The sequence below is a fragment of the Gadus macrocephalus genome, chromosome 4, assembly GCF_031168955.1.
Source record: "Gadus macrocephalus chromosome 4, ASM3116895v1".
NCBI classification, from domain to species: Eukaryota; Metazoa; Chordata; class Actinopteri; order Gadiformes; family Gadidae; genus Gadus; species Gadus macrocephalus.
In genome coordinates this window covers 13,297,114-13,323,079 of record NC_082385.1, presented here as the reverse complement: position 1 = coordinate 13,323,079, position 25,966 = coordinate 13,297,114, and the positions used below count along the sequence as shown (strand labels likewise).

At 47.3% G+C, this 25,966-nt stretch overlaps 2 protein-coding genes across 2 annotated transcripts; both read left to right on the top strand.

Annotated features, from left to right (window-relative positions):
• Positions 1 to 302: 302 nt before the first annotated feature.
• On the top strand, positions 303 to 7,410 carry LOC132454869 (netrin receptor UNC5D-like). Its single transcript, XM_060048418.1, has 5 exons — positions 303 to 536; positions 1,045 to 1,077; positions 3,460 to 3,645; positions 7,094 to 7,252; positions 7,403 to 7,410. The coding sequence occupies exons 1-5, from the start codon at positions 311 to 313 to the stop codon at positions 7,408 to 7,410; spliced, it is 612 nt and encodes a 203-aa protein (XP_059904401.1). The 5' UTR covers positions 303 to 310.
• A 56-nt stretch (positions 7,411 to 7,466) lies between these two features.
• LOC132454868 (netrin receptor UNC5D-like) lies at positions 7,467 to 24,398 on the top strand. The gene is made up of 6 exons (XM_060048417.1): positions 7,467 to 7,808; positions 12,796 to 12,976; positions 21,119 to 21,234; positions 21,434 to 21,443; positions 21,585 to 21,706; positions 24,215 to 24,398. Exons 1-6 carry the CDS (start codon positions 7,606 to 7,608, stop codon positions 24,396 to 24,398), a joined length of 816 nt encoding a protein of 271 aa, XP_059904400.1. The 5' UTR covers positions 7,467 to 7,605.
• Positions 24,399 to 25,966: the final 1,568 nt, after the last annotated feature.

Sequence of the window (25,966 nt, the reverse complement as noted above, 5' to 3'; positions counted from 1 at the left end):
GTTTGTATGTATGTATTTATGTTTGTATATGTTTGCATGTACCTACTTATTTATCTATGTACGTATGTATGTATCTATGCATGTATGAACTTGTATGTACGTACGTGTATCTATGTATGTATGTGTATTTATGTAAGCATTTATACATGTATGTATGTATCTATCTATCTACATTTGTATTGATGCATGTTTGTACTTGCGTACGTACTCACGTACATACATTCATACGTGTATCTATGTATGTATTTACATTTGTGTCTATGCATGTATGTATGTACGTTTGTACGGACGTATTTGTATCTATGTATGTATGTACCTCCTTAGTGTGTGTATGGACGTCTCCCCCTCTCATGTCTCCCTGTGTGTTGCAGTGGACGGCGGCTGGGGCCCGTGGAGCCTGTGGACGGCGTGCGGCGTGGACTGCGGGCGCCAGCGGAGCCGGGACTGCGCCGAGCCCGAGCCGCGGCACGGGGGCCGGCCCTGCGACGGTCCCGGGCTGGGGGGCGACAACTGCACCGGGGGCCTCTGCATACAGAGTGAGTGGGGCCGGACGTCTCTGAGGCCCCGGGGCCACAGCGCTGGGCCTCTAGGGGCCGTTGGGGCTAAACGTCTTCAGGACGGAGACGCTATCTTACCCTCCTTTATGGACTCAGTGGTCCTCCAGGAGGGAGCAGGGGGAGCCTCTGGCTTTGTGGCCGTAGATTACACTTTGTAGGCAATCAGCGCTATGCTGTGCTTTATAGACACACACGCGCTCAGGGACGCACAAGCACACTCATATAAACACACAAAGATACTCATGTACACACTAGCGCATGCATACACTCTTATAAATATGCACAGACACTCGTACAAACACACACATGCAAATGCTCAAATAAATACACACACACACATATAAATACACACTCACATGCACACACAAAAACACCACACATACACGTAAATACTCACTCACACAAATTCAAATAAATGTCCACACACATGTGCAAAAGCTTTGACGTGAGACTAAACCAGACATTCATTGTGTCCTTGTCATTGCAGATGGAAAGCTGCTTCATGACATCAAGCCACAAGGTAGGTTCTCCAGGGTTAGGGTCAGGGTCCTCCAGGGTGAGGGTAAGGGTTATCCAGAGTAAGGGTTCTCCAGGGCTAGGGTTATCCATGGTAGGATCAGGGCACAGACCAACATCCTCATATCCACTGAGTGTAAAGCTGTACAGCAACTTATACAATTGCGCAAAACATGACAAAATGGGTGAACGTGATCGCTCATATATAAAGCTAGATAAAAAATACCCTGTAGTCATACATTCCTAGCATTGGTCTGCCCAGTGGCAGTGGGACCCCTAGCCCCTGGCAGTGCAGATGTTTTTGAGCCACTCACAACCGTTGTACGGTATACAGAAGTGAGCGAATCGAAGTACGGCTGAGAACCCTGCCGGCCTCTGCTGCCGGCGGGCGTATGTATGTACGGTACATGGAAACCTTCCCCTGACGGCGTATCAAATGGAGCGCTGACGGAGACACGACTGTCAGTAACACTGATATACAGCCGGTACACGGACCACTTCAATCCCGTTCTGACATCCGTCGGTGGAGCGAGGCCCTCTGCTTGTCTTTACGTGGAGCTGGACTCTTCGCATTGTTTCAGTGCTTTCCATAAAGCACGCAGCGATTATTCATATCGGTTTCAAATCGCCTCCGTTTGAACCACTCGTAATCCTATTATGAGTTTCATCAAGCTACAATGTTTAATTTGAATGCTGTATTAAAGCTATGTTTCTCATTATCCGGCAGTTCATCCTAGCCCATTTCTGGCCCTTTAAAGGGTATGCATGGTTTCATGAAGTCATATAATGTCAAAGTATATCCTTTTTTTATGCGTGATTGTAATTCCTACTTCTAATGCATTATGATCATCATCATGCTTCATGGTGTATAATGATATGCATGTGAAAATGCTAAACTATGCAGAAAAACATAATTTGAATGCATTGTGATCTAACATATTATTGCATGCATAATTGTGACGCATAATTGAAACAGGGCTTCAGGGAAAGTATCCGATGATCCATTATTTTCAGGGATATAATTTAGAAAATAAAGTTGAGATTAGTTTTATGTAATCAGTATACGGGACCCGCAGGTCATCGCGATGGTGACCACGGCCAAGTTCCAAGTTCACAGGGCGTCGGCTTCTGAACTTGGCCATCCAAAAGTCACATGATCTTTCAAAGTCAGGTCAGGTTTTTTTTACATAATCACAATTACAGCCACAAAGGGCTCCAAACACGTCCGTATCCAAACGAGATGAGACGACTTTCTCTGACCTGCCTAATAGCGTTGGGCATCGAACAACGAGCCAGGAGAACACCCTGAGAGGGGTCACATGACAGTGGGGGTCCATCTTCTAGTCGGCTAGAGAGGAATAGGTGACATTGAACCAGATGCAGCCACATCTGTCGAAACTTCCCCAGCCCTCAATTAACCTGTTACGGAAATCGGCGTGTTTCTGTGATGTGGCCACGGATTTCGAGTTAAGCGTCCGTGGTCATTTCACGGATTCCTGTGAGACCAGGCTGCTGCAGCTGTGAATTCTCCTCCCATAATGCCTCTGGCTACTTGTCCGGCTTCCCCAGAAAATAACACCTTTCCTTTTTTCTTTGGTACAATGGAGCTCATTATTTTCTTGAAGAACTGATACTGCAAATCATTTCTCGGCTCTTTTTTTTGGTGGGGGGATGTGTCTCATGCTGCCGTGCCGTTTGGACCGGCTACAGGGTAATCGCCGTGATGAGCTAATTCAATGAATTGCTTCTGTCAGACGGTCCCTTCGGACAGCTCCGTGGCACCACACATCAGACCCAAACGCCGTTTGTGAAATGACCTTCAGGTGTTGGGTTGATTAGAAGTGCTTTCCCTGTGTGGCTCCTCATTAGCACACACTCTTGCTCCTGCTCTGTCTCCAGCACACTACCACGATTCCACGACGAGAATCTTCACGATGCACTTTCACACCAGCAGGAATAAAACCGAAAATAAAGTTGTCCAATACCCACTGAAGCTACCACACAGTTCACAGTCCTCTAGCAGACAAAACTGGAATCATTTTCAGTTGTTGGTTTATTTTCGAACAGAATAATATTTATTTGTAGCATGATTAAAGGAAAGGGTGCTAGTAACCAGAGGCATTCTTATCTGTAATATCCCCCAAATAAACTTATTTAAGTCTGGATCGTTATCTTTAATTCTTTATTCTCGTTTTTCTGCCCGTTTCTCTCTCTCTCTGTCTCTCTCTCTCCCTCTTTCTCCCTTTCTCCCTCCCTCTCCCTCTGTCCCTTCCTACCTCCCACCCTCCCTCCCCCATCCTTGCACTATCTCCTTCCTCCCTCCCTCCCTCTCTCTATCTCCCTCCCTCCCTCCATCCCTCTCTCCCCCCCCCCCCCCCCCCCGTAGAGGTGGAGAGCAGCAGTGACGTGGTGCTGTACTCTGGGCTGAGTGCGGGGGTCCTGATGGTGGTGGTCCTGATCGTGGTGGTCACTCTCTACCAGAGGAGCTACAGCGAGTACAGCGTGGACGTCATCGACTCCTCCGCCCTCACCGGCGGCTTCCAGTCCTTCACCTACAAGACGTCCCGCCAAGGTGAGCTCTCACGCACGCACGCACGCATGAAACCTTAAGTAACATTAGTTAATGCAGTATTAAGCATTGCTATATAGCATTAGCATGGGTTAACCATAACCCAAATAATGTACCTTAATTCACATGATCACCATTAGAATATTATTAATCATACCATAAGTTCACTGTTAATTAACAGTTTGTCAATACTAATAATTACTACAATAACTAATTAAACTAGTTAATTATTTAGTAATTTCCATTCAACTTAGTGTGTGCGTGTCTTGTTCACAAGACACGCACACTCTAAGTTGAATGGAAATTTGTTATGCCAACCCTGACCCCGTTATATCGTCCAATCAGGAAGTCACAGGGTAACGACCAACGGGCTGCCTCCAGCCGGCCTCTCAACCTCATAAAAGTATAAAACTCTGGCCCCCCACCTGCCTCCTCAATCCTCGTTAGGAGACGAAGAAGGACACGTTTAAGGGCGCCGCCGATGATCTGGTGTCTCATTATGATGACAGACCTGGCGCTCCGTCTCCCCATACACCCCGCCCTCTCCCTCTCTCCCGGCTGCCGGCGCTGCCTGATGAATCAAAAGCCCTGTTCACCAGAACCGCCATAGTCCACTAAGCACTGAATGAATTCATCACAAACTCGAGTGAATGTAAAGAGAGGAAAGCTCCACGACGCTCCATAAACGTAGAACTGTAGTGTTAACAGCCGCTCGGTAAAACCCTGTGGGAATCGACGACGCCGGAGAAGCAGATCTAGTGACAGGCGCTTAAATAATGATTGTGGAAAAAACGAATGTGTCTCAGCCTGGGCTGTCTCAGGGCTTTAAAGCTGCATATCTAACACGACAGTTTATTTGACCACAGTCTGCTCAGCCTGCTCCGTCTCAGCACATCTCTTGTCTACTCTAACCCTTGACAGTAGCTAGCGTTGTTGGCTCTGACTGGGATACGACCACGACCACGACTACTACGGCACTTTTTATTTTTTTACGGACAAGACAGGTCGCTCCCGCTCCTGTTATTTGATCACACGGTCGATGGGTCGTTCTCCGTCTCGATGAGTGCACAATCCAGAGATTTCTTCGGGGGGAAAAAACAACGCTTTCTTTAATCTCCTCCTCTGAGAATCTTGTCAGATAACAACTGTCAGATAACAATTGCTCATCCGCTGTCGGCATGGATCCCAACCTTCAGGTCGGGTGCAGGGCGTAGGTTGGTCCTTAGTGGCTTTTTCTTGTCTGTTGTGAAGGAACATGCTAGCGATGGACAATCTAAATCTACGGGAAGCTCCATGCGTTGGCGAGGTCAAATCCCTGGCCTTAGCTGTGGCGCTGCTGCTGCTTGTTCTGTTGGTCTGAAAGGGAGGGGCCAGGGCGTCTCACACAGGCCTTGTTCTAGGACTAATCCACCACTTAAGGTACTGCCGACCGAGAGCCTGATTCAAGGTCTGCAAAGTCTGGACACAAAAACTATTTAATTTATTTGTTATTCCTTCAAAATGAGGAAGAAACATCCTCTCCCATCTCTTCACTCTGACAGTTTATTTTTGATTGCACTCCATATCGAATCACCAATCGTACTTTAGAATAACATTGGTCATAAGTATCAACGTTTGAATAAGAAATACCCCCATTATATAATCAAGAGAAAGTTACAGTTAAGATGTAGTCACCAAATGACTGTGTTTATGTATTTCATGTAATACCCTGTAATTCACTCTCAGAACAGGGGATTTATTTTCCCAAGCCTGAGTTGATGGGTCAACACAACAGTGATATTCTGCATAGTGGCAGAAACTGCATTTTGATGACCCAGCAGGACACATCGAAGACTACTATCCTGCTCTGGGCCTCTTTCGATATAAGAGCCAATAAAGCCGTAACTTCATAGATTATTATAATCAATCCATGCCCCAAATTTCTCTCTCTCTCTCTGTCTCTTATATACTTTTTTGTTATTTCTTATGGCACTACTACAAATATATTGTAAGTTAATACTATATTGATCCCTAAGGGGAACACTTAGGCATCGCAGCAAAATATGAAGAGAAATTGAAGACAAGAAACACAAATTTATACAATGCATAAAACCCATACAGACGAGGATAGAGTTGGGTTGTACTGTAGTTCCACTGCAACATTGATTGGCTCAGGAAGTAGAGTGGGTTGACTGAGAGGCTGCTCAACCAATGGCTGGAGCTGATGGCTTGAGCTTGACTTATTTCAGCTCCATCTGTAGGTCCAGCCTCATCCCTGGCTCAGGTCCAGCTCCTCTCCACCTCATTCATGCCACTTGGTCACCCACCATTCAAGTAGCATCTAGTTATAGCCCCGGAGAACAAGCTCTGTCTTGGCAGAGGATGACTGCGTTGTCAGAGAGAGGGGGTTAAGCTTCTCAGACACTTATAGGATAACACATCGGTGTTTGGGGATGTGTGGATGTGTGGAGCTTGATCTGGACGGACGTTGAATTTGATGATGGCTACCGAGAGAGGATTAGGCTTCCAGGACCCCTATAGTTTAACACTACGGTGTGTTGAGGTGTGGAGCTCTGTATCAGCAGCAGCTTATTTTTAGTTTATCTCTGTGTCCGAGTGAGGGGTTAATCTTCTCAGTATAACGCCACGGTGTGTGCCGCAGTTCATATACAACATCGCTCTTTATAACGCTCATACACAACAACGCTACGAAATGAGTATCACAAAGTTGCCTTTGGTCATAGCACACCCCCCTCTTTCCTCGAACTTTCAGCCCAAAACACAGAAATCGTGATCGCGACTGCCGCCACGGCTCGTGAACCCTTCACGCCTACCAGCTATAAAAACTACAAAATGACTCCATTAATGCAGGCTACGTGGAAAATGCGCCGACGTTGGCTCCGCCTCTTCCGCAACGTAGCTAAGATGGCTGCCGTTGAGTACAAAAAGTGTACATCAATCCACACTCAGTGTTTTGAATGTTTTTAGGAAACCATCCGGGTCCTCTCAGTGCACTTCTTTTCGCCCTGATCGGAATTGGAACGCCCTATGTACTCAAACTAAGTATAGGAAGTACGGGAAGTATGGATATCGGAACACAGCACATAACCGGGTTGATTGGCTAGCATAAAACCCAACCAGCTGGACTAGGTGCAGAGAGGCAGAGCTGGACTAGATCAAGCCTTAGCAACTTAGATTGCTAGTGTGATCCCGGCTCCTACTAGTGTCGAGGTGTCCTTGAGCAAAACACCAAACCGAAACCGCTCCCGAAGAGCTGGCTGTCGCCTTGCATGGTTGACACCGTCATTGGTGTGTGAATGGCTAAATGTTAGGCTATAATAGTAAAGCGCTTTGAGTGGCCACTGGTTAGAAGAACATATAAACGCAGTCCATTTCCCACTCACCATGACTCAACAGCAGCGCTGCATGGTCACGGTGCCTGGGTGGGGTTGACCTGTTTCTGTGTGTCCAGTGTGGTCAGGAAACCCCCTCCTGATGAACTCGTCCATGCAGCCTGACCTGAGCGGGTCGTGGACCTACACCAGCCCCATGTGCTTTCAGGACTCCATGGACAAGGAGCTGATGGCCGACCACTCTCTGCTGGACCCGCTGCCCGACATCATGGTCAAAGGTACGGCACACAACGCCTTTAAAGACGGTAGCAGTGCTAAAGGCAGCTCGCTGGGTTTGTCGCACTTTGAGTGTTATTATTCTGAACCATGATGTCAAAAAGAACGAAGGACAAGAGCAGGAGCTTCAAATATGATTTCTTTCTCCCAAGTTCCCTAGCGGGGACATGTTTGAGTCTACTGATACAAAGATTGACGAGCAGACATTTATTGATTGTGGCAGGAGGTGGCTATGCGTCAGAGTGTGTGCGTGTGTGTGTTTGCATGAGTGTTTGCGCGTGTGTCTAGCGTGTGAGGGTGTGTGCTAGTGTGTGTACGTGTGTGTGTGTCTGTGTGTGTGTTTGTACAAGTTTATATGCATTGTGTATTGGTGTCTCTGCGTGGGTTGGTGCATGCGTGCGTGCGTGTGTGTCTGTGTGTGTGTGTTTACCTCCTGTGTCTGGACCATCAGCCATGCTTGTGTCTCTCTGTAGGCATTAGCCTGCTGGTGCCCCGCGGAGGGATAGCTGAAGACACGAGCTGGGAGATGTACATGATCATCAACCAGGAGGACAGCAGGTGAGGCCCACACTGAGGCTCTGAGGCCGCCTCCCACCAACCCCTTTATTCTCTCACCCCCCCCCCTCCTTACACACACACACACACGCACAAACACACACATATACATATACACACACACACATACATACACATACACACACGCGCACACACCTATACACACACATACACACACACACACACACACAAACAAACGCATTGACACGCAGACACATACAGACACATATAGATACAAACAAACAAACAAACGCATGCACCCATACACATACACACACATACTCACATACATATACACATCCACATACAGTACATACCCATACAGACATACAGACACATACACATACACACACACACCTGTTCCTTGGTCGGAGTGGAGCTTCTTTTCTTTTTCTTTTTTCTTCTTCCTATTATTTCTGTGCTCTTCTCTCTAGTCTTTCTTTACTTCCTTTCCTTATTAATACCTAATTCCGTTTTGGTCTTTCAAATTTCCTTTTCCTTTTGTTCTTTTCCTTTTTTTCTCTTTTTCTTTATCAAACACATTAATACAAACGCACGCACACACACACACACACCCCCCCCCCTCCTTACACACACACACACACACACACACACACACACACACACACACACACACACACACACACACACACACACACACACACACACACACACACACACACACACACACACACACAGTCATGCATACACACCACTCACCGTGACTGAGTGCCAGACACACACACTTACTTGACACGGAATGTGGTCTTTGCTCATCTTGCACACACTGCAGGGTAGGACGTAATGTGTAACCAATAGAAGTATGTACGTGTGTGTGTGTGGGGGGGGTGTGTGTATGTGCGCAACACTGCAGAATGGAGGGCTATACTTGGAGTGTGCTTTGCGCCTGGAGACAGCTCAGCGATGTCACCCTCTCCTTTTGTCATGACTGGTTAAAGTGGCAAATGTTGCAACCACGCTGTTGTTTCCTCTCCTCCGCTCTCTCTCTGTGATGACAATCCCCTTTTGGGGGTTCATTGGGGGTAAACCAGAAGAGAAACAAATAAACAATCATAACTCGTGGATTTTTGTGTCGGCCCTGTTTGCTGTGTTAGAGGCACGCGCATCTCAAAGGGGTAGATACGATGAAGGAACGAAAGAAAGACTGAAGAAATGTGTTCCTGGGCCACGGTGCGTTCATGCCTCAGAGCAGAAGACGTTAAGTCTGGTCAGTCATTGCCACCAGTTAGCCGTCACCCCGCTAACCCGTAGCTTCCGCTGGAGACGTTAGAGTCCGCATCGCCTGCATCTTTGGGAATCAAACTTGTGCTACCCCCCCCCCCCCCCCCCCCCCATACACACACACACTTTCTCCCTCTTTTCCCTTTTGCCGCACCCCGAAGTTTAGGTTGATAGGTTTTATTATTATGCTGGGAACTCATGGTGGTGCATTCTGGTGACCATCTCTTCCCTGAAAGACCACTGAAAGAGTGGGTGGAGGTGGAGGAGGAGGAGAAGTAGTGGAGGAGGAGGAGGAGTGGGTGGTGGTGAAGGACAGGGAGTGGGTGGAGGTGGTGGAGGAGGAGAATTGGGTGGTGATGGTGGTGGAGGAGTGTGTGGTAGTGGAAGAGTGTGTGGTGGAGTGGGAGTGAGTTGTGGTGGTGGAGGAGGAGTAGGTGGTAGGGGAGGAGGAGAAGAAGGAGTTGGTTGGGCTGGAGGAGCCAAGGGGCCTGCGCTCCATCGGGCTCCTACCAGAAGCTGTCAGTCAATCTCCTCCCTCATCATCTACAGAAACCCGAGGAGAAACCAGATGCTTGTGAGACCATCTGCATGCGATACGTTTCTCTCTCTCTCTCTCTCTCTCGCTCCCTCTCTTCCTCTCTTCCTCTCCATCAAGGTTAAGGAATAAGAATCGATCGAGGGTCCGTCGCTCGCTCGCACCCCGTCTCCCCGGCGGTCTCAGATGTCCTCTGAGCCGCTCCTCTGAACATCCCTGCCGCGTCGGGGTCTTCTGGCTGTCTACTAAGGGGACCCCCGGAGCATAATGAGACCACGCTGTCAAACTCCCACACTCCCACACACGATCTAATGTCATCCGACAGGTGGGACATTCATTAGAATCAAAGCGCTTCATCACACATGGCGGTTCTTCGGGGTGTGGGGCAGTGGGGTGGAGGGGGGGGTGGATTTGCGGGTTATTTTATAGCTCGGGGTAACGGCGAGTATGTTAGCATAATCCGTACCGGTCACAGCCGTTAGAGAGTAGCTTCATTAAAAGAGTCGTACCGCGACAGAGTGGTGGCTGACGTAGTTTTGGACCTTGTGAGGCATTTAACCATGTCAACGACTTATTGGGGTTCCTGTTTTAATTTGACATATTGTGTTGCTAAAGGTCCTCATCACTAACCTAATCCGCCAGATTGATTGATTCGCATTTGCTCAGCATATCCATCTGGGAATCTTCCGTTTGAAAACTTTTGGTAAGGGGCGACAATACTGGTTAGCTGATTGGATAAACCATCTGTCAATCACCACCTATGTCACTCACCTCTGGAGGAACGACTGATCCGCTCACCTCTGGAGGAACGACTGATCCGCTCACCTCTGGAGGAATGACTGATCCGCTCACCTCTGGAGGAACGACTGATCCGCTCACCTTTGGAGGAACGACTGATCCGCTCACCTCTGGAGGAACGACTGATCCGCTCACCTCTGGAGGAACGACTGATCCGCTCACCTCTGGAGGAACCGGCCTCGGGGAAACCGCTTAGAGAGTAAAAACGGGAGCATTTATGCCAGCAGTTTATTCCTCTTGGTAGGTGATGTGATATTAAGTAAGCGATAAGACAAAAATAAGAAATCCCAAATAGTGTGTGTGTGTGTGTGTGTGTGTGTGTGTGTGTGTGTGTGTGTGTGTGTGTGTGTGTGTGTGTGTGTGTGTGTGTGTGTGTGTGTGTGTGTGTGTGTGAATTTGAGTGTGAGGGCACGCAGGCCTGCATTAACCTGCCATTGGGCCCTGGGGCTGAGAGGTTTCGTAGGCCCCCTGAGAGGGGATCTTAGGGGGGCCCCCTGAGGGGGGGGGTTAGACGACAGTGGCTGTGGTGTCAAGTGGCCACTGGGCCCAGCTACCACTAGTGGCCCCGTGAGCTCATGATAGGCCTCTGATCTTTGTAAGCCCCAAACAAAAAATCACATTGTCTTGGGCCTACGCCGATCGGGGGGCCTATCATGAGCCAGTATTAAAAAAATAAAAAAGAAAGCAACCAAAAAGAAAAACATTTACTGCAGCTCATGATAGGCCCCTGATCGTCGTAGGCCCTGGGGCTTCAGCCCAGGTAAGCCCGTGCATTAAGGCGGCCTTGAGCGCACGCACCAATCAGATTCTAAATCAGCCACTGTGGTCAGACATGTTGCATTCATAGTGCCCGGCCATCCTGCAAGGGCCTGGCGACAGCAGGCCACACACGTGTGTGTGTGTGTGTGTGTGTGTGTGTGTGTGTGTGTGTGTGTGTGTGTGTGTGTGTGTGTGTGTGTGTGTGTGTGTGTGTGTGTGTGTGTGTGTGTGTGTGTGTGTGTGTGTGTGTGTGTGTGTCCTCTCTCTCGGTCCTCTTCGTGAGTGTGTGTGTCCAGCCCAGCTGCATGACTGATGGTGGTCCTATCAATTACTGCCCAGTCTTTAGGGCTCCCAGCCAAGACCGGGCCCCTGGCCAAGAGCTGCCTTGGCCCCAGCTAATCTGTGAACAGAACCGGGGGCCAGCCGGGCTTTCAGGGGCCGGCCATGGACCCCAGCAGGCCTGCTTGGCGATGGGGGGGGGGGGGGGGGGGACGTCTATGGGTCGGAGTTGGTTGACGGTCGATTTTTTCATGCTCGCCCCTCACTTTCTCACGCCTGTGTGTGTGTGTGTGTGTGTGTGTGTGTGTGTGTGTGTGTGTGTGTGTGTGTGTGTGTGTGTGTGTGTGTGTGTGTGTGTGTGTGTGTGTGTGTGTGTTTTAAGTAGAGCTCAGAGCGTTATCAGTTCGCTTTGTGCTTGGTGGAGATATTGCTGGCTTTGTTTGTGCGCTTGTGTTGTGTTTGTGTCCACACTGTGAAGCAGGGAGGTCCGTGACTCCATCGCACCGTCTCACCAACAGCTGTTTGCTTTATGATTTATTAAGAATGACGGTACCGCCCAATCAGAGACCCCTACTCCTCTAGCACCACTTATAGGGGGTTTAGATACTTCATAGGGTGTGTGTATGAAAAAATTACCTGGACTATATGTAATGTAACTCTGGCTTTGATTTATATATATATATGTACATACAAGCATGATCACAAGACGGTTCTGACCTTGGACGTTCTGTGTGTCCTGGCTGAAGAACAAGTCCTCATCAACCATGTAACACAAATTAATTTGCTGGCGTTGTTTCTGAAGCATACAGAAATATTGACCTGCCAAGGTGCTTAACCTCTTAACAGCTTTAGAACAGCCCCCAGAATTGCCAGTAATCCATTGTTTATAGTATTCATTTTTATGATGTCCTTTCCGAGGGAGCAGAATCATTCCATGTCCTTCATGGTCACCAATGCGTCAAGAGGAAAAGCCAAATGTTTCAAAATGTCGCCCGGGGGTCCTGTCCTTTATACCCACGGACGGGAAGGTGCTGAGAGCGTTTCATCATGCTCCCCCTCCACCCAGACCCTCCACACCACAACCTGCTCAAGTATTGGACTCAGCGCCCGTGACACGTTCTAATTCATATAAAGAGTCGTTTTCTGTGTGTGAGTGTGTATGTGTGTGTGTGTGTGTGTGTCGTTATTTTCCACGTGTCCCATCTGTATTCCTTGTCTATGTCCATGCCTAGCGCTCTTCCAGCATTGTGCTTGTATATCTCCATCTCTTCTGTGTCGTGTCGAGTCTAATCTGTTTCTGCTCCAGGGATCAAACCCGGCGTCTCACACCTGTCTCCTTGTCTTTATTGTCTCTCCCCCCCCCCCCCCCCCCCATAGCACGGCGCCAGAGGACGAGGACGAGGTCCTGCTGAGCCCGGAGGTGACCTACGGCCCCCCGGGGCTGGACCTGTCCTGCCCTGTTGCTCTGTCGGTGGCGCACTGCGCCGACCTCAGCGGCCCCGCCGACGCCACCTGGGCCGTCCGTCTGAGGAGGCGGACCCCGGAGAACAAGTGGGAGGTAACCTCACCGTCACCGTAAACGTCGAAGGATTGAGGAGAGAGACGAGCTCAACGCCAGAGAAATGCTCCGGTCGTCTCTCTCCTCCTTCGCTCGGACGGAGAACATGGAAAACGATAGTCGTCAAAGAAGTCAATGTCAAATTTATTGTCAATTTCAAAATATGTGCCAGACATACAGAGGAATCAAAATTGCGGTTATGTCTGACCCACAGTGCAATAAGAACAAAAGGATAAATGCAGTGAGTTCAGAGCCGTGGTTTCCGTCCCAAAAACACCCTGAGCGTTATGTAACACTGTCGACATAAATCCAGGAGAATGCGGTGCGATGTGATAGCGATGGGGCGGTGGATCTTCTAAAGTAAGTCCTCAAAGCAGTTAGTTTCAGAACAAGCAAATTATTTTGCATCTATCATGGAAATGGTGTTCCAGCCTTTGGGCTGTCAAGGACGTGGAGCCGGCTCCTGTTTAATATTTCTGCGGCTAAATCCATAAAGTGACATGGCCGACACTCTGACACCCTCTTCTTTGGGCTAATAACATGGATTGAGAGAAGCATTGAAAGGTGCAGGCGTACTACACTATATTTCTTGTCCTTGTGATGAAGTGAAGATTAAGTATTCCTGCAAGTTTGGGGATTGTATTACAATCTAACCTGAGATATACATGGCATACACATGTCTGTTTTAATATAGAATCACATTCTCAGTTTTGTATCGCTATCATTGCAAGTCGGAGGAAGATTATTTCCAACTGAAATACTTATTGCAATTGTTTTTGAGGCGGGGTGGTAAAGCAACGTGTGAGCTTGAGGCTGCTCACATGTAGCTCCTTCAAACACCTCATCCAGCCACACCCATACCTATACCATACCACAGAGCTGTTTTAGCTTCACCTCAAACAACTCCCAAGACACGTAGAGTAACAGACGGGGAGACAATTTGTTCACAACTCTGAGATCAATCTGAACCACATGCATCGTTCCTTCCATTCATCATCTAAACCCCTATTCATCCATCCATCCACCATTCATCCAGCCTTTTATCCATCCAACCAGCTCTGATTCAACGATCCATCCATCCATTCATCCATCTCCAGTTCATCCATCCATCCATCTAAAGCCCTATTCATTGATCCATCCATCGAACCATCCATCTTAAACCTGATTCATCTATGAATCTCCAAGTCACCCATTCTCCATCCATTCATTCATCCATCTTAACATTTATCCATCTATCAATCCGGCCATCCTCGATCCATCCATCCAATTATCCAGTTAATTAGGGCATTTAGCAGACGCTCTTATCCAAAGCGACTTACATCAGTTAATACACACATTGACATCCATCCATCCATCTCCTATTCATCCATCCATTAATCCATCCATCAATTTCCTATTCATCCATCCTTCCATATGAATACAGCAAAATCCCTTCAAAATACTTTGGGGACCTCATAAGGCAGAATAACCCCCCCCCACCCCCCGCAAGAGCCACACACTCTTCTGTGTTGCCTGCGGAGAAAGCCAGTGGGACCTCCCCCCCCCCCCCTCCCCTTGTCACTCTGTGTGTGTGTGTGTCTGTGTGTGTGTGCGGCGTGTGTGGGTGACATTTACACAGGATGTAATTTGACAGCAGAAACGTGTTGCACAAAGGGGAGCCATGAATAGATCCATCATTTATGTGTGTTTTATGCCATCGGGAAAAAATTTGATGAGAAGAGAAGGAAAAAGAAAAGAGTCAGTGAGGAAGAACAGAAAGAAAGAGGGATGAGTAGTGGAGGGAGGGAGGGAGGGAGGGAGGGAGGGAGGGAGGGATCAAACTGAAGATAGGAGACTGAAAGAGGGAAGGAACGAGAGAGTAAAGGAGGGAGGAAGGATTAAGGCAGGAGACTGAAGGAGGGAGGCATGAAAGAGGGAGGGAGGGGAAGGGAGAAGGAGGGGGAGGGAGGGGTGGGAAGGAATGAGTGGTCCCTCAAGAAGAAGCAACAGCGTGACCCCTCTCTGTCAGTGTGAAGTAATGAGCACTTTATCTCATGCAAAATGCCTCCACGATACCCGCTCCCCGGGTTTTACTGACATTAAAGCGCTCTCAACCTCTCTCTCTCTCTCTCTCTCTCTCTCTCTCTCTCTCTCTCTCTCTCTCTCTCTCTCTCTCTCTCTCTCTCTCTCTCTCTCTCTCTCTCTCTCTCTCTCTCTCTCTCTCTCTCTCTCTCTCTCTCGGTTCCATGAGAGCTGAACCGATACTTTTGTGTGACATAAACAGGCTGCTGGCCACTGATTGGCCAGAGAGTGATGCCACATGCGACGTCCATGGACCTATTATAGAATGGACCCGGGTTCCAAAATGGCACCCATTCATTCCTATGAAACTGCTCAATGTTGCAGGGCAACATCAAGGAGAGATTTGCTTCCGCATCATGGGAGCCTAGCCACGCCCTAGTTCATGAAGTACCGGACATTCGCGGCAGCATCCAGCATATGATTTCAACAATGTGTGATAGCAAACGCATCAGGGATGATCGCACAGTGTAATGCTTATGGAAAACCAGCGGAAGAGCGCCGGGCGGAGATTTCAGAAGCAGGGAGATTATAGAAAAATATAATGTAAAAATGTGTCAGTTTGCCGTTTGTATAGTCAATATGTTAACCTACTTATTATATATTTATTTATTCATTTCAACCGCGACCCGCCTGCAATTTCTCCAAGTACTACTTTTTTTTAACGCAATCCACCCAACCCGTGGATTATCCACGGTGTCCGCGGGTATGACGCCAACCGCGCATCTCTACTATTCTTTACTTTACTAGTTGGTTCTTTACTAGTTAGTAAACACTGCCCGTGAACTCCAGATGTTCGCGGAATTCCCTCCATATCAACAATGGATACGTCATGCGATTCCCCAAAATTTCTGGCATGCCAAACTTTCGTCGTGGCGTTTTCGAACGTCGCCGAAGAAAAAAATCGCACATCACAAGCATGTCCCATAACAAGACCATGTCTCGTCACCAACTTTTCAAAATCGTGTACGACTCGCAAATTTGCAAAAAACGCATTATGAATAAATTTCCGTGACTAATCTGTCCCTCTTTCTGGATGAAACGATAAAAAGCACTTGCATCCTCCCCTCTTCAGCGCGCAGACGTGTGCTCATGTTTCATTGTGCAGGCCTGTCAACGAGATGATGTCTCCTGTCGTTGAAACCCGATCGTACATATTGACTAATGGAGATTGTTTTCGCAATGAAGTGCATTCAGACAGTGGGTAATTTTATCTGTGCAGCGAGCGATGGTATTATGATACTGATACGTTCCAATTTTATTCAATGGATCTTATTGTCACTTAGAAAAAGTAGTGTTGTCATTTTTAGGGAAAAGTTGCATATTATAGTTTGTTTAGTCAAGATTTCAGGGGGTTATTTGTTAAGTTTAGGTATGAGGCTTAATTGTATGTTTATAAGGTTGAAGGAAAGAAAAGCCAGTAATGATCTACAAGTAGCAGCCATCTTGGGGAGGTCATTCCTGATCATCTGTCAGGTCTTACATGCTAAGAACAACTGAAAACTTCAAAAGAAAATCTGAGGAAGAAAGGATTTCAACCATGGTCGGAATCACACGAATAAAGGTCATGATCGCTTTAGTATTCACTGAAAACGACCTGTGAAAGGATGTCTCTATTAGTACGACTAAAACATAATTGTGCTTCTGTTATAGTCTTCAGAAAGGCCTTTGTTAGGGTCTGACCGTAGCCATAGGAAATAGATTAGAACCATGAACACCAGCATGCGGCAGCTGAAGCCAGCATACTGAGGTAATTCACACCAGCCATTATCTGGCTGTTAAAGAGTTCTGGAGGGAAGATTAATCGCTATTCCCCTCCCCTACACATGTAAATCTCACACACACCGCCCGATGAGGAAATGACAACATTAAAGGGCTCAGAAGATCTCAGCCCGACTTTGAACTTGAAAAAGAAAGCATGCTGACGAGGACCAGAGACTGAGATGATCCATCTAAGGTATTTATTGTTCAAGTGGTTTAATTTTCTAGATCAATTAGGCTAAGGTTAATGAGGGCGGATCGATACGTAAGGAATAATCACAGAGAGGCAGGGCAATAAACAGTGTGATATGCCCGGCTCGTGGACGGCTTACCGCCCGAGACAAAGTCTCGGGCGGTAACCTTCCACGAGCCTGGCATATCAAACTGTTTATTTCCCTGCCTTGAGGTGATTATTCCGTTTATTCTACTTCTCGACCGGCCAACAAAATAAAACAATTCAAATACTTTAATAATTAGCCTTTTTTCTTATTTTTATTGCATGCTTATTAAATGTTTACTCTGTTTAAGTTCATCTCCCTCGAAAAGTAGTTCCCTTTAGAACTACAGTGAATAACGTTAGCTCAGCTGTAGGTAACTCGTTTCTATAGCAACCACATAAGGCTGCATCTGATCACTAGTTTAATAACGTAGTTGTTACATTGTATCGACTGACCCTCTGATAGATTTCCGACACATTTTAGAAACTTTTTTAAACAAGGTTTATTTTTACAATGGACCTCATGTTTGAAATGTATGTGATAGAAAATGATAAAAGCGGCGTATTGATCTACTGTGCTCAGTCAGCAGCAAGTAGAACCGACAAGTCAGTGGGCAATATGCCGGATTAATGCACTCCTCCCAGCCAATCAGAATCGAGCATTCTTAAATGAAGTAGAATACATTTATTTTAATGACCGCGGTTCACTTAAACGGTCATGCTATTTACTTTTTTCTTTAATATGATTAGCAGGTCACACGATTAGCCGTGGAAGGCAATTGAACGAATAAGGAAGCCACACGGCTATGCTGTCTGTCATTAGCACAGTCATTGACATTTACAAAATCAATAGTTCCTTCCGTTTCTATTGAGGCCATTTCTATTGAGTGCACTTTGTGGGCGCTACAAACAAAGGGATTAAAAAAAAGGTTGAATATGATATAATATACATGAATAATGTAATATTCCATCATAGCTGATAGCATATATGGTATCATATATCATATCACATCATATATCATATATATTTGAAAATGTATGTCGTCTACTCTTATTTACCATCGTGAACTAACATTATGTTATCAAGAAATTTAAACTTAATATCCACGTGTTTCAAACTGTATTTATCTATGCATCCATCAAACTTTAGATCTAAATCTTCATCACTAAATACCAGCCGAATAAAAGGTTATTAAAACATGGACATACAGTCACAAACATACAAACCTTCTCATCCAGGGGCTGAAAAACAGCAGAAAACACAACCACTCCTCCCATGAGTTGGTGTGAATGCTGAATACGGCGCAGCCCTAAAGCTCCTCACAAACGGCAGGTTTCACTTAGAAGATAAGATTGAACGTGGATCGAGCAAAAACTTATTTGCTAGTGGTAGATATTTGTATTCCTACCACTAAGTTACTCCGTCTCTCAGTCAACGACGGTTAGTTGTACGTTTGTGCTGCTTTTAAGTCGGGTTAGGCTCAGCTAGAATTTTGTTTGTCCCCGTTCTGTGATAATTAATTTCCCTTGTGAGCCCCTGTCCCACGAATCAACCCCTAATGTACCTGCTCGTACACTTTGCATCTCTTCTCTGCTACTTTGCGAGAGAGAGCGAGTGAGAGAACTACAGAAGTCATATAACAAAATGAGTAAAACATCGATACTCGTGAGCACTTTCCAGTCTGAGCTCGCCCCTGTTGGCACAATGTAGAATCACGCCTAGAATCACTGGTTGGTGGAGTTTATTACACACATGCATTATTGATATTAATCAGTGTTGAGCAGATGGACTATTTCCCCCCTTCCGATTTATCTTGCTGGTTTCGTTTGGTTTTCTCCCTCTCTCTCTCTCTCTCTCTCTTTTTGAACGGTTGTGACTCGTTATTTTCAATCTGCTGTGTAATAATTTTTTTCGGTGCTTGTTTTATTTATTTGTAATCACTGTTATGGTACCGGCACAGCATGTTATTATTCCATGGAGATATGTTGATGGATGATAATTACATTCAGACTAATGTTTCGCACATTCTTCCCATAATGCATCTTGTGGAAGTGAACTGCCCTCCTGTTCGTAGTAAAGCAGCTTTCGTTTTACAGTGAGGTCTTCTGAGTTGATGCACAAATGCATTAATTGTGTTAATCAATGACTGAGAATGCTTAAGTGATCTGAAGAAGACTGCTGTGAGTTGCTTTTGCCTCTGAATAGGATATCTTCACAAAGGGACTTCGGCTGCATTCCCATAGTAGCTCTGTAGCGTATCTCGCTCAGCTCTCGCGTCCTCCGATCGCCATTGGTCTAATCTGTCCCTGAATACGCAGTGAGAGCAGCGGCCTTCAGGGGGTGATCACACAGAAGGCTCTGGAGGCTGTAGAGCGGGGGCCGTGTTACCCTGCCTTTCTGTTGAAGCCCAGATGAAAGCAGACGTTTTTACTGCTGCCACCGCAGAACGTCGGCATTTAACCCCGCCATGACGGCGGGCGCTTTCAGTCCAGAGTTGAGTGTTATTTTAAACTCGAACCAACAACAAAAAGAGGTGTGTGTGTAGGTGTGTGCGTGTGTAGGTGTGAGGGTGTGTGTGTGAGTAAGTAAGAGAGTGTGTCTGAGTGACTGGGTGAGTTAGTTAGTGTGGGTGTATGTGTGGTGACGAGTGCGAGTGATTGACTGAGTAGATGAGTGCACAGTTGTGGGTGTATGTGTGCGTGCAGAAGCTTATGTGCGGCATTGTAATGCCGTTTCATAGTTGAACAACACTGGCTCCAGTGTACCAGCCAGCAGAACAGTGTACACTGTCACTGTACTAGGACTGAAACAGTCTCATTTCTACATGCATGGCCTCCAACCGGGATGTTTCTGAAGTCCTCTGAGACCCAGTGTGGCGATGTGTGTGGCGCTTGTTCCAACCCATGTGACCGCTCCTCTAAACCGCCCCCCGGCCCCCCGCCCCCCCCCCCCCGCCCAACACACACACTGTTCCACTCCGCGTCCCCGCGAGGTCACATCAAAGCAAAGGCAGAGCGGTACGCCCCAGCAGGGGGGCATCAGCGAGAACTATCTCCTCCACACACACACACACACACACACACACACACACACACACACACACACACACACACACACACACACACACACACACACACACACACACACACACACACACATATAGATAACACACACACGCACACACACACAAACGTACACATGTAACACGCGTACACATACACATATTATCACACAGACACACAGACAGATAACACACACACACACTTGCACAATGTACAAAAACACATTACGCACAACTTTAATTATAACTTCGAGGCCCATTCAAACACACATTGACTAGGACATGAACACCACCCACTCATCCTAGTGATGTTTCGAGGGTTGTGTGTGTATGTGTGTATGTGTATGAGTGTGTATGTGTATGAGTGTGTGTTTATGTCCTTCCCCATGATCCGTGATGTTGAACCCGCCAGTGACATCTTATTAGCGGATTAAGCCTCTTCCCCCGCTCCCCAACCCCCGGACGTGGCCTCAATCCTTGGGAGTGCGGGCTCTTCGAAGGGACGTATGACTGGCTATGAGTGGAGGCAGAGGTTCAGAGGCCCTCGTGCTTCTGAAAAAATACTACTGCCCACTACACAGGAGAGTGTGCGTCCTGCATATGCACGAGATGGATGGCGCTAGTCTCGTGGCGCTAGTCTGCCCCTCCCACACCGCGCAGATTCGCTGGTTGTGTGCTAGCAGCACATAACCAATCAGATTATCCAATGCCTTAAATCCTCAGACCGCCAACACTCTCAGACCTTGCATGTTGAACTGGACCAGACACCGTCCACGGGGTTCCAAGAGCTTTCAAAACAGCTGGACACACGGAACAGACTTGTTCCCAAACTCGTCCGAGTCACGTTTCAGACGGCCAACGGTTGGGCCAGTGTGTAGCAGCCTTAAAAGTGAGGGTTAGAACTAATTTTTCAGCTGCTCTGTGCTTATTTAGTCTGACCCCGTCTCTCTCTCTCTCTCTCTCTCTCTCTCTCTCTCTCTCTCTCTCTCTCTCTCTCTCTCTCTCTCTCTCTCTCTCTCTCTCTCTCTCTTTTTCCTCTGGCAGGAGTTCTCGTTCGCCCAGGTGTGGGGCCTCGGCGCCCACGCCCCTGCAGCTCTCCTGCAAGATCAGCGTACGGCAGGTCAAAGGTCACGAGCAGATCCTACATGCCGGCGGCAGAGGTGAGCCTAGATAGTGAGAGGTGCGAAAAAGACAGAGAAAGGGGGAGAGAAGGAGGGAGAAAGGGGAGAGGGAGGGAGGGAGAAAGAGGGAGAGGGAGGGAGGGAGAAAAAGGGAGGGAGAGGTAGAAAGAGGGAGTGAGGGGGAGAACGGAGCAAGAAAGGCATGTACTCATCATTAAAGACACCGTTTTCAAACCAGACGTGCTTCAGTCTGATTATTGTTCCATTACTCTGCAAATAGTCCTACTTCATCTTCCTCCTCTTTCTTCTCACTCCTTTTCTTCGTCCAACAGAGTGAATAGGGGCTGATTCCTCTCTTCCCTCTGTCCCACTGTCCCCTCACCTCCGAGTCGGGGTCCACCTCCTTCAAGATCCCCCTGTCCATCAATCACTGCATCTGTGCCACCTTCGACTCGGCCAACTCCAAGGGCAGGGACTGGCAACTGCTGGCCCAGAAGCTCCACGTAGACAGGTAAGCATCATGAAGACAGGTAAACACCACGTAGACAGGTGAACACCACGTAGATAGTAAACACCACGTAGACAGGTAAACACCACGTAGACAGGTAGATAGGGTGAACACAACGTAGACAGGTGACCACACAGGACTTCTCACCATGCGGGTTTGATGGTTAAGTCGCAGGCAACAGATGTATCTTAATTATCACAGCTGCTGATTACTTCATAGGATGGAGCGGAGGTCATGTTAAACAGCCGCGTTGTATGCTTATCTGTTTACTCAACCCTTAGGCGATATAAGGACCGTTGTCATGCCAACAGAGCAATTTCTTTAGTTTGGACCAGAATTAGATTGAGAACTTTTGTGTATTTGTTTATGTGACAAAGGGCCCTATCTTGCACGCAGCACAATTGACTTTCAATACCGAGGCATGTATTGTTGCTAGTTTACACCCGGCGCAAAGCTGATTTTCCCCCGCAGCAAAACGCCCAGAGAGGCATGTCGGCGAAGAGCAGAGCCGTTTTCCGGCGCAAATGATACATGGTGCTATCTTACAGATCTGAATGAATGTGGGTGCGCGTGTGTGTATGTTTAAAAGAATGAATGAATGCGGGCGGGCGTGTGTGCACACATCTGTTTAAACTCATGCAAACTAAACACGTGACGCATAATTCAGTCCATGGCAATGTATATTAACGGGGGGACACATGCATATTATGAACATGTGCATATTATGAACACGATAACGATAATCTATACAATACTGGTAAGAAACGATGTTTGTTAATGTATTGCTGCATATCATATGCACATCACCGCATATTATATGTGTGCTAAGTTTTCTTTGCCGGAATTTACATGACGACTCAGTATTTCTGATGTTGTAGAAGAAAACGCTATCCATGTGTGAATTAGGCCATATTATTTGGCCATGAACTGAGCCATTTGAAGTTTGAAATTCATGTGGTCATGCATCTGTCTCATCGGAGACTGCAAACGCACAATATAACGTCAAAATATCAACATGTCAGGTTAAAATGCGCTCATGACTCTTAAAGGGGATGGACGATGGAACTCTCATTGGTCTATATGGCATGTTACGCCAAAAACACACATACGGGTATTCAGATCAACCCAATTTAGATATGCGTCGCGCTTCTCAGTTGCGTTTCAGACCGCTAAAATAGGGGCCGAAGACTCATTACCACTTTTTCCGGATTAATATCCGAAAAGTCCCTATTTCGCAAATTGTCCCCCAATTGAAATTAAGATTTATATAGGTATATAGGCTTACGTACGAACGGCAACTCTAGCACACCGTCGCGCCAGCGCTAACTAACAATGCTGCGCATGACTCAAGAAAACACAAACACAGACTCTCACCCGCTACGTCTCCTCCATCCGGCTCCAACACGAACTTTGAGGTTGTGACGTGTTTCCGAAACAACGGGGTGTTATCGTTCGAGAAACACGATGTTCATGATTCAGAACGGACACACGTTACTGGCGGCCTCACCTCGCTGTGTTTTCCAAAAAAGATGCAATGTGTGAACATTTCCACAGCCGGATTCTTACACGACAACACCTGGCGTGGCAAGAGTAGCAAGAGTTTAACTGCATGTGGAACCCAGTAAAAGCCCAGCAGCAGGTGTAATAAAGTAGTATATACCTTGTTAAGCATATTTTCTTTGCAATTATTTCTTCAAGGGTGCTATGGCTTCATTAAAGCGTCCTCACTTTAATTATCAGAGGGTGGGGCGTCGGAAGGCCGGACCGTGGGAAACAGTGCCCTCTACTGGATGCAGGCAGCAATTCGATCCGACATATAGGGGATTTGATTCTCTAATGCATTTTTGCCTGTGAGCAATTTGAGTGTTAATGTGGATCCTTGCAAAGGACTCATATGAAAACTGCAAAGAAAACTCTAAAAAATTGTCAACATAGTACAGTTTAATTCGATAATAAAGACAATCTTGTTTGTTATTATTAACCACCCTCAATTATGGAATAAAATACAGAAAATCTTGGAAAGGAAACAAACCTCTAATATGGCCAGGGACCTTGATGAAATTTGCCTTCGGAATATTGTTGGAAATGTTTCAACATTTAGTATAAAACAGTAATGCAACGTTGCAACTTTATGCTCTTTGAGCATGAAGTGGATTTGAACAGCAGTTATTTCCATATTAACCTTTCCATCCTCTCCTCTTTCCAACGGCCTCTCTCTCTCTCTCTCTCTCCCACCCATCCCTCCCTCCCTCTCCCTCTCCCACCACCCCATCCCTCCCTCCCTCCCTCTCCCTCTCCCACCACCCCATCCATCCCTCCCTCTCCTCTCCCTCCTCCTTCTACCTCCTCCTGCACCCACCCCACCCACCCACCCCTCCCTCCCTCCCTCTCCTCTCTCTCCCACCACATCACCCAACCCTCACGCTCCTTTCTCCCCCTCTCTCCCCCTGTCTTTCTCCTCCCTCTCCCTCCTCCCTCCTCCCCCCTCCCCCCCTCCCTCCTCCACCTGAGCTACTTCGCCTGCCAGAGGAGCCCGTCAGCGGTCATCCTCAGCCTGTGGGAGACCCAGCACCAGACCTCGGGGGACGTGGACTCCCTGGCCTGTGCTCTGGAGGAGATCGACAGGGCCCCGTCACCCGGGACACTCACCCCACTGGGGCAGGGCAGCGACCGGCCAGACTCTGGATTCTCTTAAAACACCCAGACCCAGACCTTGGTGGGGGACTTTTAAGTTGCATGAACTCTGGTTAGGATCCCGTGGAGGAGCTATGGGAGGATAAGGAGGAGGAAGAGGAGTAGCAGTAGCAGTGATGGTGTTTGAGCCCGCTTCACAGTTCAGCCCAGAGGTGGGGACGAGGAAGAGGAACGCCGCTGTGAAGAAGACGAGAGAATGAGATCCTGTAGGCTTTGTTTCGCCTGTGGTGTTGGTCACTCCGAGCTGCGCGGTGCAGCCACAGGAAACAGCTCGGAGGAAGAGAAGGAACGCTGAGCTTCTTCACTTTGTTTTTATGTCGAAACAAAAAGATAATAACCTCGGCTCTGGTCCCAGCGGAGCGCCATGCTCCGACACGGTGAACGCTGGAACAGGAATGCCAACGCAGGCAAGGAAGAGAGGGAAGAGAGGGCTTCCCTTGGGGGGCTGGGATGGTTCAAGAATGCTAAGAAACGCGTGCAGCTCGGACCGCCTCTCGCTGCACCCCTGAGGACCGACCACACTACTTATTTATTTGGGGGTGTCTGCCAAAATCGTAGTGTTTTGTACCTCTGGTCGTATTCTTTTCAATCATGTTTTATTTTATTTTATTATTCCCTGTGTTTCTAATGTTACAAAGACAGAGTGAGTCTCAGCCAGACTCACTAATTGACTCCGCTCCGATAGTGAGTTAATGAACGGTTCATCCAATCATCAAACACTAAACGGATAACACGGTGAAACGAAAGACCTTCAGAGAGGATGGATTTGTTTTAGGGATTTTGGGAAGCATTATAATATCATCTTGCGGTAAAATAAACACAGTTTCTCTCACACACAGGAACACACTCGTACACAAAATGAAAGGCTTTCTCTCTCTCAGATATACATGGAACACACGTACAGAAAAACAACTCACACAGAAAGCGACACACTCACACAGGAACAAAACAACAGTTTATCTCTCACAGGTATAAAAAAACATGCATACACACACACAATGACAACTCTCACATAGGTGGAAACACACAAACACACACACACACCCCAACAACTAACTAACTCTCAGAATACTAGTCTTACATACATATGAAGTTGTTGTCGTAAAGTTTTATAATATTGCAGATAATACCGTTGGGCGTCACTTTGCTTTGAGATATTTTTGTTATTTTCCGTTTGTGGTACCATGCCATTGCTTTGCAGAGGAACACCTTGTGTTAGCCCTCATCGGGATTCTACTTTAGAGGAGCCTCGCTCGGATCCTCTTCCAAGATGCGGTTTCTCCTTGGAGATATCTCTCCTCCAATTACCTCCCTGCTCCGCCAACACACGTTCTCCCACCCCAAGGCGCTAGGCAGGGCCCGGTACCCCTGCAGAACCCTCTAGAACTAAGTTCTAAATCCAATCCCCAGATTTTAATCCTAAATAAATGATAGCGAACACACCGTATTTTAGGATTAAAATCTGGTGATTGCACTTGGAAGGGGATCCGAAAAGGGGCAGATTCCTCTCTTCCAGCCTTCAGCCTTCAAGATCCCCCCGTCCATCCATCAGCGCATCTGTGCCACATT

Bases quoted from the DNA above. Each gene is read 5' to 3' on its own strand.
- LOC132454868 (XM_060048417.1), top strand. From the start codon at position 7,606: ATGCATTGTGTATTGGTGTCTCTGCGTGGGTTGGTGCATGCGTGCGTG. The intron at 7,809-12,795 runs GTGAGGCCCACA...CCCCCCCCATAG, and splicing joins ATCAACCAGGAGGACAGCAG to CACGGCGCCAGAGGACGAGG. The intron at 12,977-21,118 runs GTAACCTCACCG...TTCCTCTGGCAG, and splicing joins CCCCGGAGAACAAGTGGGAG to GAGTTCTCGTTCGCCCAGGT.
- LOC132454869 (XM_060048418.1), top strand. From the start codon at position 311: ATGTACCTCCTTAGTGTGTGTATGGACGTCTCCCCCTCTCATGTCTCC. The intron at 537-1,044 runs GTGAGTGGGGCC...TTGTCATTGCAG, and splicing joins CGGGGGCCTCTGCATACAGA to ATGGAAAGCTGCTTCATGAC. The intron at 3,646-7,093 runs GTGAGCTCTCAC...CTGTGTGTCCAG, and splicing joins CTACAAGACGTCCCGCCAAG to TGTGGTCAGGAAACCCCCTC.